The 14,066-nt window shown below is 46.3% G+C and overlaps 1 protein-coding gene across 2 annotated transcripts in view; it reads right to left on the bottom strand.

Annotated features, from left to right (window-relative positions):
* Positions 1–14,066, bottom strand: part of ITGB3 (integrin subunit beta 3) — a 51,768-nt gene that overhangs the window by 24,782 nt on the left and 12,920 nt on the right. Inside the window, exons 2-6 of one of the 2 annotated variants that reach the window (XM_006770271.2) lie at positions 12,737–12,822; positions 4,896–5,091; positions 3,810–4,062; positions 2,141–2,303; positions 1,097–1,258 (exon numbers count right to left, since the gene is read on the bottom strand). In XM_006770271.2, coding sequence (XP_006770334.1) covers positions 1,097–1,258; positions 2,141–2,303; positions 3,810–4,062; positions 4,896–5,091; positions 12,737–12,822 — 860 coding nt within the window. Of the gene's footprint in view, positions 1–1,096; positions 1,259–2,140; positions 2,304–3,809; positions 4,063–4,895; positions 5,092–12,736; positions 12,825–14,066 lie in introns of both variants that reach the window. The other variant, XM_006770272.2, reaches the window with a different exon arrangement.

Genomic DNA, 14,066 nt, shown 5'->3' with positions numbered 1-14,066 from the left:
CCCAAGATACCCAGAGTATCAGGACTCTGAGGATCTGCAAATTCTCTTTACGGCAGACATCCATTTCTCTTGTTTCCATTTAAGTTCCTTTCCTCTTATTTAACCACCTTCTATGATCATAGGAAACAACTTATAAGAAGGCTTCTCATAGCTCAGCTAAATCGTCCTTTACCCTTCATTCTTTCAAGCTAAATGATTCTGAGACTTTTCCTCACAGGACTAGCTCCCCATGCTTTTGATGATGTTTGTCTGTTTTTTCCCTGTCTACTTTTTTTTATTATTGCTTAAAGTATTACAAAGGGTATTACCTATGTCCCCTTTTTCTCCCCACCCTTGACAATCCCCTGGCCTCCCCTACCCCCCAGTGTCTTATGTCCATTGGTTATGCTTATATGCATGCATAGAAGTCCTTCAGTTGATCTCTTACCCCCTCTTCTGCCCCCCAATCCTCCCCGGCCTTCCCGCTGCAGTTTGTCTCTGTCTACTTCTGATAACCAAAAGTGAGGATGGTATTCCAAGAAGGGCTAATCCATGCAGTAGACGAGAAGGCCTGCTTTCCAGCTGGACCTGCAAAAGTCCTCCGGGTCCATTCTGGATGCTATGATGCTATTGCTTGTGCTAGAGGCAGTGGAGATAGTGGTAATACTGATCACAGCCAGGCCCTGGATACAGATTGTACAGGTTGTACCCTGAATAAGAATGTCCAGTTGGGGGTGGGGGCAGGCTGAAATGAGCCCTGAACCCTGGCCAGAGGAAGGGTTTCCATTTTCATATTCATACAAAGACTCTGCCTGGGTTAGGGCAGCTGGCCACGGTAAATGGAGAGCATAGGTGGTGTCAAGATCCTCAACATGACCTGGCCAGCATGGCTCAGTGGTTGAGCATCGACCTATGAACCAGGAGGTCACAGTTTGATTACCAGTCAGGGCACATGTCCAGGTTGCAGGCTCAATCCCCAGTATGGGGCGTGCAGGAGGCAGCCAATCAATGATTCTCTCTCATCATTGATGTTTCTATCTCTCACTCTGTCTCCCTTCCTCTCTGAAATCAATAAAAATATATTTAAAACAACAACAACAGAAATCAAGAACCTCACCATGGTAGTGGAAGCAGAGTAATGGTTGTCACTGCCAACGTGGCACTGCCCGTCATTGGGCTGGACAATGCCTGCTAGCCTTCCATCCAGTGCTATGTGGGTCTTGGCATCAGTGGTAAACACCAGCAAGTGGGATGCATCATTCCTCCAGCCAATCTTCTCCTGTTTAAAAAAAAAGGTAAAAGAGGGAAAGCGACTTTAAAAATATTTTTTTATTGATTTTCAGAGAGGAAAGGAGAGGGGGAGAGAGAAATAGAAACATCAATGATGAGAGAGAATCATTGACCTGCTTCCTCCTGCACGCCCCACCACTGGGGATCGAGCTTGCAACCCGGGCATGTACCCTTGACCAAATTAAACCCAGGACCCTTCGGTCTGCAGGCTGACGCTCTATTCGCTGAGCCAAACCAGCTAGGGCGAGAAAGCAACTTTAGATGTCTCATTGGCAAAAAACAAAGATCCAAAGGACTCCCTGTCTGAAGGTCTGGACAAGTTCCCTTGGTGAAGGGCCTCAGTCCCAGTCCTTGGAACACAAGCTGAAATTTCCCAACTCAGGGGTTTCTGTTTCTTAGGAAAACAGTCTCATGGCTGATTAATTCAAGCAGCTGAGAGACAGGATTCAATTCCAGTGATAATCACATGGCCCTCTTAGAAACCCACCTGCATCTGCAGAGCTGAGCTGGGCTAGAAGAAATCCTTGTTTAACAGCTTCCTGCTTACCTGAGGTTAAGTTAACCCAGCTTGAGCCTGATACACTTCCAGAGAAGATGAGAAAATGCTCTCCCAGAGAACATCTGCTACCAAGTGGTTCAAAAAATTGTCAGCTCTAGCCAGGGAGCAGATAGAGATATAAGCATAGGTTGCTTATCAGGAGCAATTTTTTGCCTATACTCATTTTTATTTTATTTATTTATTTATTTTGCCTATGAAGCTCTGCTTAATTCCCATCTCTTATTTCACATAGAAATCCGCACAGTAGAACCACTTCATTCCCCATTTGATCTGCACTAACCACACTTGTCACTCCATGCCCTCCAAACTCACATCGCAGACTGTAGCCTGCATGATGGCATCAAAGCCACCCTCTGGGCCGTCTCGGTTCCGTGACACACTCTGCTTCTTCACCTCCTCGTTGAAGCGGTTCACCTGGTCAGTTAGTGACAGCACATGTTTGTAGCCAAACATGGGCAAACAGGTGGTCTTCATACTGGGAAGGGAAGAAGGTAATTTAAGCAGACAGCCTGATGGAAAAGACTACATGGGGAGTGGGAGGGGGAAAAGGGGGAAACAAATATGGATAACAGGATATTTGTAGAAAACTGGCAATTACCTAGAGTCTAGGTCAGGGGTGGGCAAACTTTTTGACTTGAGGGCCACAATGGGTTCTTAAACTGGACCGGAAGGCCGGAACAAAAGCATGGATGGAGTGTTTGTGTGAACTAATATAAATTCAAAGTAAACATCATTACATAAAAGGGTACGGTCTTTTTTTTTTTTTTTTAGTTTTATTCATTTCAAACGGGCCGGATACGTAGTTTGCCCACGGCTGGTCTAGGTCCTAGACGATTACCCAGTTTAGACTCGAAACCCCTCAAATGACCACACTGACCTTACCTCCAGCTAGCCTAGAGGGCAAAAGAGTGAGCTGCAAAACTACATTGCCTTGGTTCAAATCTCAGCTCCTCTACTTATAAGTCATGGAACCCTAGGCAAGTTTCTCTATACTTAACCTATAAAAATGGGAAATGAGAGCACGTATTTCATAAGTTATTGTAAGGCTTCAATGAGTTAACACAAAGCACTTAGCTCAGAGGCTCTTGTTGTTGCTATCACCTTATATTTAAATCTGTACTTGTGAGGCCCAGAAACCATCATTAAAAATTGTTATGGATTTTCATAGTCTCCACCAATTACATAATAAGCATTTTAACCTTGAAGACTCATATTCTTGATGAGTAGAACAATGATGAAAATAACAATGAAATCAATCCTTCTGAAATCGTAATTCCTCTATTTATTTATCCATAAATTTCTCTCTACTTTTGATCTTATTCCTGCTTGCCCAGAAACCATCATTAAAAATTGTTATGGATTTTCATAGTCTCCACCAATTACATAATAAGCATTTTAACCTTGAAGACTCATACTCTTGATGAGTAGAACAATGATGAAAATAACAATGAAATCAATCCTTCTGAAATCATAATTCCTCTATTTACTTATCCATAAATTTCTCTCTTTTGATCTTATTCCTGCTCCCCCCAGCATTCTCTTGTCTCCAGTTTAGTTGTGACCAAGACCAAGAAGCTGATAGATTTTTTTTCTAGGTCTTCAAACAGCTTTTGAGATCTTTGCCACAACACTCAGATCAACAGGGTGGTTCACTTGCTGGACAGGAAGACTAAGGTAGAGAGAAGGTATGATTTGGCCAGAAGGTAGCCAACAAAGCTACCCTAGAATCTACTACCTTGAGTCATAGAAGTTGTGGAAGTTAATACACTTCAGACCCTAGAAAATGCTGGAACCCTGAATCCCATAGCACCCACTTGCTTTATACATAGGAAGTATTTCCTTAAATTCTCTTTGATTTAATTAGAAAAGTCACAATCAATGCTTCTAAAAGCCTTCTAAGGAAGGATTCCTCCCTCTGAGGTCTCTTACCCCTATATTCTTTGCCCCCATGCCCTGCCTTGACTTCTCCAGAAGGACTTACTCGTAGCAGGGGTTTTTGAGGGCCTCTGGTGGAGAGATGTACATGTATGGTGATGCAGGCTTATCCACAAAGGCCCCAAAGCCAATCCGCAGGTTACTGGTGAGCTTGCGCATCTGGGAGGCCAGCTTGGTACCCAGGTTCTGGATGCTCGACAGATCATCTTTCATGGAGTAAGACAGGTCCATCAAGTAGTAGATGTCCACAGGGTAGTCTTCCACCTGCCGGACCTGGATGGAGAAACTCTTCGAATCATCTGGAAGACAGAAGGATGTTAGTTTTTCTCTTCTCTCTCAAAGACTTAACAAAAGGATTTGGATGGACACAGGATTAAGAAACTTCTTGACCAAACCAAACTTGAAAACCCTGGTCCCTTCTCCTCTCCCCCTTCCCCTTCCAATCTCTTGACCCTCCCATTTTTAACCTTTTCCATTCTAATATTCTCTACCTTCTCTAAGTGCCCATCTGCCTAATCCTCTGGATCCCGAGAGTCTACTACCTGAGTCATTGAAGTTGTGGCAGTTACTTCAAATTCTAGAAAAGGCTGAACCCGTAGCACCCACATGACCTACACATAGAAGGTGCTTTCTTACAGTCTTGCTTTAATCAGAAAAGTCACAATCAATGCTTCAGAAAGCCTGTTTCTTAGCTTAATTCTTCCTCCCTCTGAAGGTCTCCTGCTTCTCTTTGCCCCCATGTCCCTGCCCCAAATCTCACACGGAAAGGGGGCTTATAAATTGCTTTCTCATCTTATATCTCATTTGAGCCTCAACACAAAGCACAAGCTTGGCAAAATAGGCATTGGGGGAAAGTAGGGACAAACGTTTTTTGAGCCCCTACTATGTTAGAAGGGTTGAGTAACTTGCCCAAGTTCAAGTAACTAATATATGGAAGAGTCAAATTCAAACTCTGATCTTCTGACACCAAGTCCCAACATCTTCCCTTCTCCTGCCCACACCTTTCCCCACATCCTTCTCTTCCTGCCCCATTACCGTTGCGAGTGTCTTCCCCAAGGCTTCCTGATCAGATCTCCACCTTGTGCCCTGTGTGCTTCTGCCCGGTGTCTCCCCACAGGGAGCCCATCCCTACCTGGCCGGAGCCGGAGCGCAATCCTCTGGGGACTGACTTGAGTGATTTGGGAACTGTCTCCAGAGCCCTTGTCGCTGAGAGGCCTGGCCTCCAAGATGTGGACCTCACTGAGGGGGAACTCGATGGACTCCAGGGCACAGTTATCCTTCAGCAGATTCTCCTTCAGGTTACAGCGGGGTGAGCCCGGAGTCAGGGTCTGTAAAACAGGAGCCCAAGGGCAGCCCTATAATTGGAGCCATGGTGGTTCTCTGCCTCCTGCATGCCCTGCTGCCTCCCAATGGCTGAGAGTTTATCCAGCATTTTGGGGCTGAACCAGCATAAATGAACTCGTGTGATCCATTATACAGAAGGAGAGAACTGAGGCCACAGAAAGGTTGGGTGAGTACTGTCTCGTGGATTGGTAGCCAGGAAGAGAGCCAATTCAGTATGGTGGCTGTTAAGCTACTGCTTTTCAAAATCTGAAATGCAACCCACGGTGGGTCCTAAAAATCAATGAAGTGGGTCTCAACCATCTATTTATCAAATAAAATGCTATAGAATAGAATAGAAAGTATGAAAGTACATAAGTAGCAAAAGTAAATATTGTTTTGTGAAACATTTAAATGTTGGGGAGGAGGGTATAATACAGTGACGGCGAACCTATGACACGTGTGTCAGAGGTGACACGCAAACTCATTTTTTTGGTTGATTTTTCTTTGTTAAATGGCATTTAAGTATATAAAACAAATATCAAAAATATAAATCTTTGTTTTTCTATGGTTGCAAAGATAAAAAAAATTTCTATATGTGGCACGGCACCAGAGTTAAGTTAGGGTTTTTCAAAATGCTGACACGCCAAGCTCAAAAGGTTCGCCATCACTGGATAATATGTAAAATAAATAATGATACGCAATTTCTTTCTGAAGGTCAAGGTCAAAGCAATTTGGAAGCTGACTGCATTAAGACGCTGACTAGGATCTGGGATTTATGAGGGAAGGGGCTGTTCCTTTTCTACTCCCAGCACCCAAAACAGGACTTACCACAGAGGCGATGGGGGAAGAGGTACTGGGCAGCAGCAGAGAGTGGGAGCTAAGCACATAGGAGCAGATTGACTGAGACTACATTTCAGCATTGCCTCTTATTAGCTAGTTATTAGCATGAGTCACCTAAACTCTCCACACCTTGTTTCCTCAGCGATACCGTGGAGACAGTAACAGCCCCAGCCTCACAGGGATGGTAAGCAGGACAAAATAAGACAATGCAGGTAAAACTCGTAGCATGGTGCCTGCCACAGGACAAGCGATTAATGAAGGTTAGCTATGATTATGAGATGCTCTGTAAATAGTTCCTGGATAAATTAACTTTGAATAAGCTTCACAAGCTTGGGCAAGTCCCATGGTGCCAGATCACTGGCCAGAGTCCATCCTATCACTTTATGCTTTCTCCCTCACCCTGGACAGAGAGCCAATTGATCACCCTTCCAAAACTCTGGTATGTATCCCACCCTCTGGAGCTCTGTGTGTGTTTACACCTAAGTACTGAATGGGGGGACATCTGCACTGGAAAGAACACTGGAAATCAGGAAATAGGTTCGATCCTAGGTCTGCCACTAACTAGGCATGTGACCTCAAATAACTCATTTCACTCCTGTTGGCCTCAGTTTCCTCACCTATTCGAAAGGGGCTTAGATGACTTGGTGTTTTCAGTCCCTTCCTGCTCTGACATTCCGTAAATTTAGCCAACACTGTGTGGGCACAAGTCCATCGGGGCTCCTTGGCAGGCTGGAGGGACTGGCAGGAAATCTGGAAAACCCCACCCTGGACCTATTTCACAATATCTAGGCCTTCAAGCCCTCAAACCAAACCTCAATCTCCACCCACCCCTCTCACAACCACTTCCAGAAGTCAGCTGAATAAGTCATACCGATCTCCCACAAGAACTAGTGTGAACGTGTATGGAGCACCTACTGCATGGCAGGCACTGTGCTAAGCACTTTGCATGGGTTACTGCGGTCCTCCTGGTTACAGCTCTGTAATGCTGGAACTATTTTCATTTTAGTGAGGAACCTGAGGCTGGGAGACTTCACAAATGAGGAACCCAATCTTACAGGTAAGAAATCTAAGACATTCAGTGACTTGCCCAAAGTTACAGAGCTAGGAAGTGGCAGAAGTGAGATGCTAATTAGATTGTCTGACTGCAATTATCCTCACAAAGTGATAAATGGTATTACATTCTGCATAGTGTGGGAACCCAGGCAGAGAAGCAGGCCTGTGGAAGTGATGGGCCCAGAAAGAGCCACACCAGAGAACGCCCAGGTAGGGAACAGAATGCAAGATGAGGATGTGGGAGGTGGGGGAAGGATAGATCACATTCTGCCTCTTTAGCCCCCTCAGGTGACTGGTAGCTCAGGAGAGGGATTGGGCCACTAGGGGCTATTCATGTTTTAAAAGTCAGGACTCCAGAGCCTGAAACCCCTCATGATGCTAGAAGTCTCCCTCCCTCTCCTGCCCAGCCCTCCTCTGATGGGCTGAATGGCTTCCCAAGGTGGGTGGAGAGATGAACACCACCATAGGGCTACACCCTGATGGTTTGTGTCCACCCAGAATTCATACGTTAAACCCTAACCCTCAAGGTGAAGGAATTAGGAGGTGGGGCCTGGGTCGCGAAGTGGAGCCCTCTTGACTGAGGTTAGTGCCCTTCAAAACAAGCCCAAGAACTCTCTGGCCTCTCTGTGAAGACACAGCAAGAAGAGAGCCATCTATGACGCAGATGGTACCTTGATCTTGGACTTCTCAGCCTCCAGAACTGTAAAAATTAATGTTTGTTGTTAAGCCGCCCAGCCCATGGTATTTTTGTTACAGCAGCCTGAACGGACTAGGACAAACAGCATGAGGACCACCGTGGCCCAGGCAAAAGGTAGAAAGAGCTTTCAGAAGCCAGCATCTTCCTTCTTTCTCCCAGGTAAGTGTTTGAGAAATGACATCGGCAATGGGAAACAGTGCATAAGACTCAACCTTCCTGACTCAGAAGGTTCCAACAGGGACAGCACAGATCCTCCAAGCCTCTGGGAGAAATGAAAATCCCCTCTCCACACTCAGCTCTGGCCGAGGACAGAATGACAGAGGACAGGACTCGTGAGCAGTTCGCATATTTGTGCCCAAACTCCTCCTGCTGCCCCTGCCCATCTCTCCCGAAGCTTCTCCCTCAGGAAGCAGTCTCTTTCTTGCTCAGAAAACTCCCTACCTTATCTCTGACTCCAGCTGCCCACTAAGCCCCGGGGAGAAACCCTTCCAAAAAAGGCAATGACTGCATAGAACAAGAAGCACTGGGGAGCTGAGTCTTTCCAGGACTGAGACAGATGCTGAAGGAGAGGGAGGGGTGAAACCAGGACATTGAGAGCAGCAAGGCCATCCTGCACCTTCAAGCTGCAGCAGCAAAGAGAGGAAATGTTAGGAGTTTGGAGTTTGGTTTCCAGACGCCCATTTTCTAATGGGACAGTGCATATGGGAAGGTTTGAAGTGCCAAGCCTTGCTGACTGTCCTTATGGTTTGTTATGAATTTCCTTAGAAATATAAACACTAAGAAACAAAAACTGTCTCCACCCCACCGCCCCCCTTTGTGGTCACTGACACCAGAGGTCAGGAACAGAGCAGGCCTGCTCCTCAGCCACGCTCTCCCCGAGAGCCTCTTGCCCCAGAAGAATACCAAGGCAGTGACCTCAATACACTTGGCCAACATTCCTTTTCTCAACAGTCCAGGCTGAGTGGATAGAAAGAATGTCTCCAGGTTACTCAGAGAGGAGGAGGAAGGGTGGGATATTAAAGTTCCAGTTCCCACTGAAACCGGCTGTTACACAAAAAAGGCAAAAATAACCAAGACCCAGAGGAAGATTGAAGCAAAGAGGTGGGAGGTTCTGGCCCATGTGCTGTGCGAGCTGAACCCTCCCTCTCCTGGGAGAGTGACACATGCTGTTACTCCCATTCCCCATGAACCCCATCTTGGAAATTGGAAAGGTACAGCATGAATAACTGCCACTGCCCTGCCTATCTCACGGGGTTGGTCAGGGTATTAAAATAAGACTGTGAATGTGAAATGCTTCCCAAATACAAAAATCTCAAAATAAGTCAAACATATTGAAATCCTTTAGGTATGATATATACAAACAAATAAATGCAAATAGAAGGTGACTCTTTTCCACTACTCGCATTATAACCACTACCATTTTGGTGTACTCTGTTCTTGGAGGACAAAGAATAATATGTGCTCATACTTATTTTTCCCCCCAGAGAGCTACTAAACACCCAACCCAAATAAATTAACATTGTTCTCTAGATTGACATCCAGTGAGAATAAGAAATCACTTGAATGTACAAAGAAAGAAGCTTGGAGGGGACAGAAAGGAGGGGAAAAGGAAGGCATTTTAGTTCATGGTTATTAGTATTCACACCTATTGTTTCACAGAGAGAGAAACACTTTTAATATTATACTTTTGCAATAAAAAGTTAGAGCAAAACTCTCAAGATAAACATTTATCCTCCAGATTAAAAAACAAAACAAAACATAAAAAAACAAAAACCAGAAAGAAAAGAAAAGCAGCGGAGAAGAATGAAATCACGTTAGTAAATGAAAAGGAACTGAATAGTGGCCTAAGCCCTTCCCCAGAGATGCAGAGAACATAGTAATTCCTATTGGATTCTTCTACTTGCTAGACCCAAACCCATTCTTCTTCTTCATCCTTGGATGTCAAGCTGAGTGTGAGCTGGTCCACCTCCTTATGTGCAGTCAGGGCTATATAAAAATTCCTAGTATTTCCCTCCACCTCAGGGTTGCCAAATTTAGCAAGTACTTGGGACATTCTTATACTAAAAATTATTTCTTCTTTAATTAAAATTTAACTAGGGGTCCTGTATTTTATCTGGCAACTTTGGCTCCACCTGACCCACCATGGCCCCAACGATCAGCCCTTTCAATTAGCAGTATTTGCCAAACTTGCTATCATAACAACCCATTCTGATGTAATCGATACAGGATCCATCCTGGGAACCTTTATACTTAACCAACACCCCAGGTCATTCTCACCACCAGACAAGATTGGAAGTGTTTTGATTCCAATATGGAGCCAATGAGGGCAAGACCACAAGTTGAATCTCTGTGTGAGGCCGGCCTCTTTGCTAGATTCACAGTCCAAGGACAGTACACCACCCCAATCCGTGTCAGTTTCCAACCCCCCAAGGACACACCCTATGCGATGGGCCCAAAACTCTGCTCTCATCCACATTAGCTATGTTTTCCTATTGTGTGGCCAATGCTTGCTATACACACCCAGAGCTGCTGTCCTCGAGGACCAAGGGAATGCTGAGCCCAACCAGTTGTTTTTCCAGACCCTGCCAATACTGCCTACAACAGCCAAGGTAGGGGAGGCAGAAGCAGTGGGCTCTCCAGGGTCAACTAATCAACAAATCACATACAAAATGGCCCCCACGGCTCACTTTTGGTTTTTTTAAGTCAACAGCCAAGGCACTTTCAACAGTTAAACAGCCTGTGCAGGGGAAACGCCAGGGAAAAAAGAACAGCCATGTTCAGGTTACAGCCTGGGATTCCCACCTCCCAGTCCTCCCTGGCTGATGTGTTTTGTCTCACAAGGGGCTCCTCCCATATCCTCCTCTCTTCCTCCTCTCCTCCTCCCCTCCCCTTCTCCCTCTTGCTCAGAGATAGTTGTAGTCATTCGCTAAACCTTTGACCTCCCCCACTTTCCTGTTTATATTGCATTCTCCCAGAGAATATCTTATTGGACTCTCTTCCTCCCCTCATTAATTGCTTTTGGTCCTAGTGTACCCATTTCCTCTCTGATTACACCCCCCATTCCTTGGCTGGTCCTACCTTATGCTTTTATCTTACCCTGCACCTTCAAACCCTGCCCTCCCCTGGTCTTTCCCAGGAGACAAAATGCACCAGGGTCATCCATCAGTAATCTTCATTTGCATCTCTGAAATCTGGTTATGAATCCTAGGGGCTTCATTGGGTCAAGCCTCAGCATATCTCAGTTACACAGCTTGTCCCTATGCAGATCAAGAAAGGTGACAGACACTCTAAGAATACGTTTTCTTGCCCAGCCAGCATGGCTCAGTGGTTGTGTGTCAACCTATGAACCAGGAGGTCAGGGTTCGACTTCCTGTCAGGGCACATGCCCGGGTTGCGGGCTCAATCACCAGAGTGGGGTGTACAGGAGGCAGCCAATCAATGATTCTCTCTCATCACTAATGTTTCTACCTCTCTTTCTCTCCCTCTCTGAAATCAATAAAAATATATTTTATTTTTTAAAAAAGAATATGTTCTCTTTTCCCCCCCAGACTCCTCTGGGCCATAGTTGTCTCCATTTTCTCTTGCTTTGGGAGAAAAAGGAGGGAGGAAGATACTGAACTGCTCCTGTGGCTACCCCACTGCCCCGCCAGCTTCAGGCCACCCATCCAATAAGACACCCTCCTCATCCAGCTCTCCCATCTTCCAGGATTCAGCTACAGAATTCCAGCTTCCTTGTAAAAGAAACTTAATACTATCAGGATGGTGACTAAGGGAAGGAGGATATGGCAAATGAGAAGGGAGGAGACCACATCACACTTGAGCAGCCAGCTCAGCCCTGAGGGGTGGAGAACCTTTGGGGTGGAGGGGAACAGCTCACCCATCCCCCTCCGCACCCCCACTCGCAGCCCCAGGGAATGTTTCATTTGCTAAATGAAGTCAATGTGGCCCAGATGTTGGGCAGCTGCCTCTGGAAGCAGTTCCCGTGCTGAGCTGCACACAGGCCAAAGCAGTGTGTTGAGCTGGCCTCTGCCTTTGGCAATCAGTCCCCTTGTAGAGGCATAAACACAGCCTCCCACTCCCACACACCCACCCCGCCACCGCCACCAGCCTGTCAGGAAGTTGCCTTTTTAGGAAACTCAGTAGATTGGGAAGAGAAGCAGACAGAGAGAATGAGAGCCTGGGTTAGAGCAGTCCCAAAACTGCCGAGGGCAAGAACATGCTATCGTGACAGAGGGCACCTCAGATGACTGAGATACATACAGCCATGCGGGGAGTTCAGGTAACCACCTGCTGGGGGCCAGGCCAATGACTCAGCCTCCAACTCTGTAATCACTGGAAACTCTCCAGCCACACTCCCCCCCTCCCCCGCCCCCAAATAGGTCTTGCCAGCTCCAAATTCCTGTCCCAGCCACAAACACAGCCATTCCCCCAGACACACTCATTCCCTAGGGCCCCAGACACAACAAACCCTCTGCCTAGACACAGCTAACCCTTTCCTGTCACCCACCCATCCTCATCAAATTGGTCCTTCCCTCATTGACACCTAGGAGAGGAAAAGAAGGAGAAAAGGAAGAGAGAGAGAAAAATAAAAGGTAAAGTCGTGGGGCTCCATCAGCAGAGAGGAAAAGTAAAGAGAAAATACCTCCTGACAAAACATTCCCCCCACACAAGGGCAAGGTCCTTTTTCATTTGCCTTTTAAAATTCTGGGATGTCTGTAAACCAGCATCCCCAGTGAACCTATAACCCTCTCCTGCCTCTCCCTTTGAGGTCTGAGGCTCTACTTCTGTGGAGTATTCCACCCCAACAAGAAGTAAGCAAAGTGTGGTGAAGAGTGGCAATGGCTACAGCAAGTGCAGGAGGACCAACCAAATTGTCCAGGACCCCAGGCCATGTGGTAAACCCTGGATTGCCTTCCCAGCAGCACCCCAAAACAGCTCACTTCAGCATCCATCAATGGGAAGGCCTGCACTAGCATCTGATTTAGATCTCCCATGGGTCTGTTCCTGCAAAAAGCCGCTAAGTCTGGGGAAATAAGTAAGGTTAAGTGTCTGCTCCTTACCTGATCTGAGCACCAGGCACACATGGGACTCACAGCCAGACATTGCTGGCAGGAGCTCACGCCTCGTGTGGTACAGATGTTTGGTCCTGCAACAGAGAGACGAAGGCATTAGCCCTGATCTGACTTGATAAAGTAACGGGCCTGCCCCATCTTCCCAACTTTCCCAAATGCCCAGGTTTACAGCTCTCAGATGCACACCATCTCACCCTAACCGGACCACAGACGTTTAGCAAACACATGCTGTTTGATAAGAAGGACGAGGAAGGTCGGGAGAAACTCATCACTGACCGCCATTGATGAGGCCACAGTGATGGCAGGTGATGGAGCAAGGCTGAGCCATGGACCCAAGTGTCAGCTCATAAGCGATGGAAAGGCTTGAATTAGCAACTGGTTTGACACCTACACTGTGCAAATGAAAATCTGAGGCCCAGGGCAACGGCAATGTGTCCTTTCTTCAATTATTCTGATGACATATTCATAGTCATTACACAGGGGCTCCAAAGCCCTGATGCACTAACATTAACATGCAACCTAAATATTGGGGGGCTGGGATGGCCATGAAAGGCTCCCATTGGCCTACCAGAAAAAAAAATATTTCTGGACTCTTATCAAACTTCCCAATAGATATATCTTTGGATCCAAGCATAGAATGCTCCAGGGAGAATTGCAGAAATGTTAGAACAGGCTGACTGATATAAGCTGGAAGAACATGGAATTTTGGAGTTGGAAAGCCTGTACTTGAATTCTGAATGCTCTTCTAACTACCTGTGTCATGACTTTGGGCAACTCAATAACCTCTATGAAATGATCATGTCTATCTCACAGGATGTGTATAAGAATTCACGGAGGTAAGGGAGAAGTACTCAACTGTCAACAGTCTTCATACTGTCAAAGGACAGAGGCAAAGCAGGTGGGGGAGGAGCAGGGACAAGCAGAGGGCCCAAAATAGCCCTGAGAAGCCCAGCCTGGAAGAAAACCTTCGGCTTTTACTTGGACAGAAAGCCGCCATCCTCCTTGCTTTCCCTAGCTCGGCCGGGTGAACCCTTCAGTGCCCCAGGAACGCCTTTTTCCAATATAAGGAGCAAATGAGAAAAACCCATTCTTCCCCATGACCCAGTTATCCTGACAGTTCCTTTATCCAGTTTGCTAAAGTGGCCTCTTTGCCCCAAGCCGGTGAGACTAGCAAATCTATTGGAGAGAAACCATTTTGACAGCTGGGGTGTTTTCCCATTGTCTCCAAAACTTCTCATTGAGCTGAATGTCTCAGTCCATTTTATTGTAGTGTGACTGAACTCCCTCCCTTCCAACTTCTGGACAAAAACATACCAAG

This window comes from Myotis davidii, unplaced genomic scaffold (assembly GCF_000327345.1).
Source record: "Myotis davidii unplaced genomic scaffold, ASM32734v1 scaffold684, whole genome shotgun sequence".
Classification (NCBI taxonomy): Eukaryota; Metazoa; Chordata; class Mammalia; order Chiroptera; family Vespertilionidae; genus Myotis; species Myotis davidii.
This window is presented reverse-complemented; position numbering and strand designations above follow the sequence as displayed.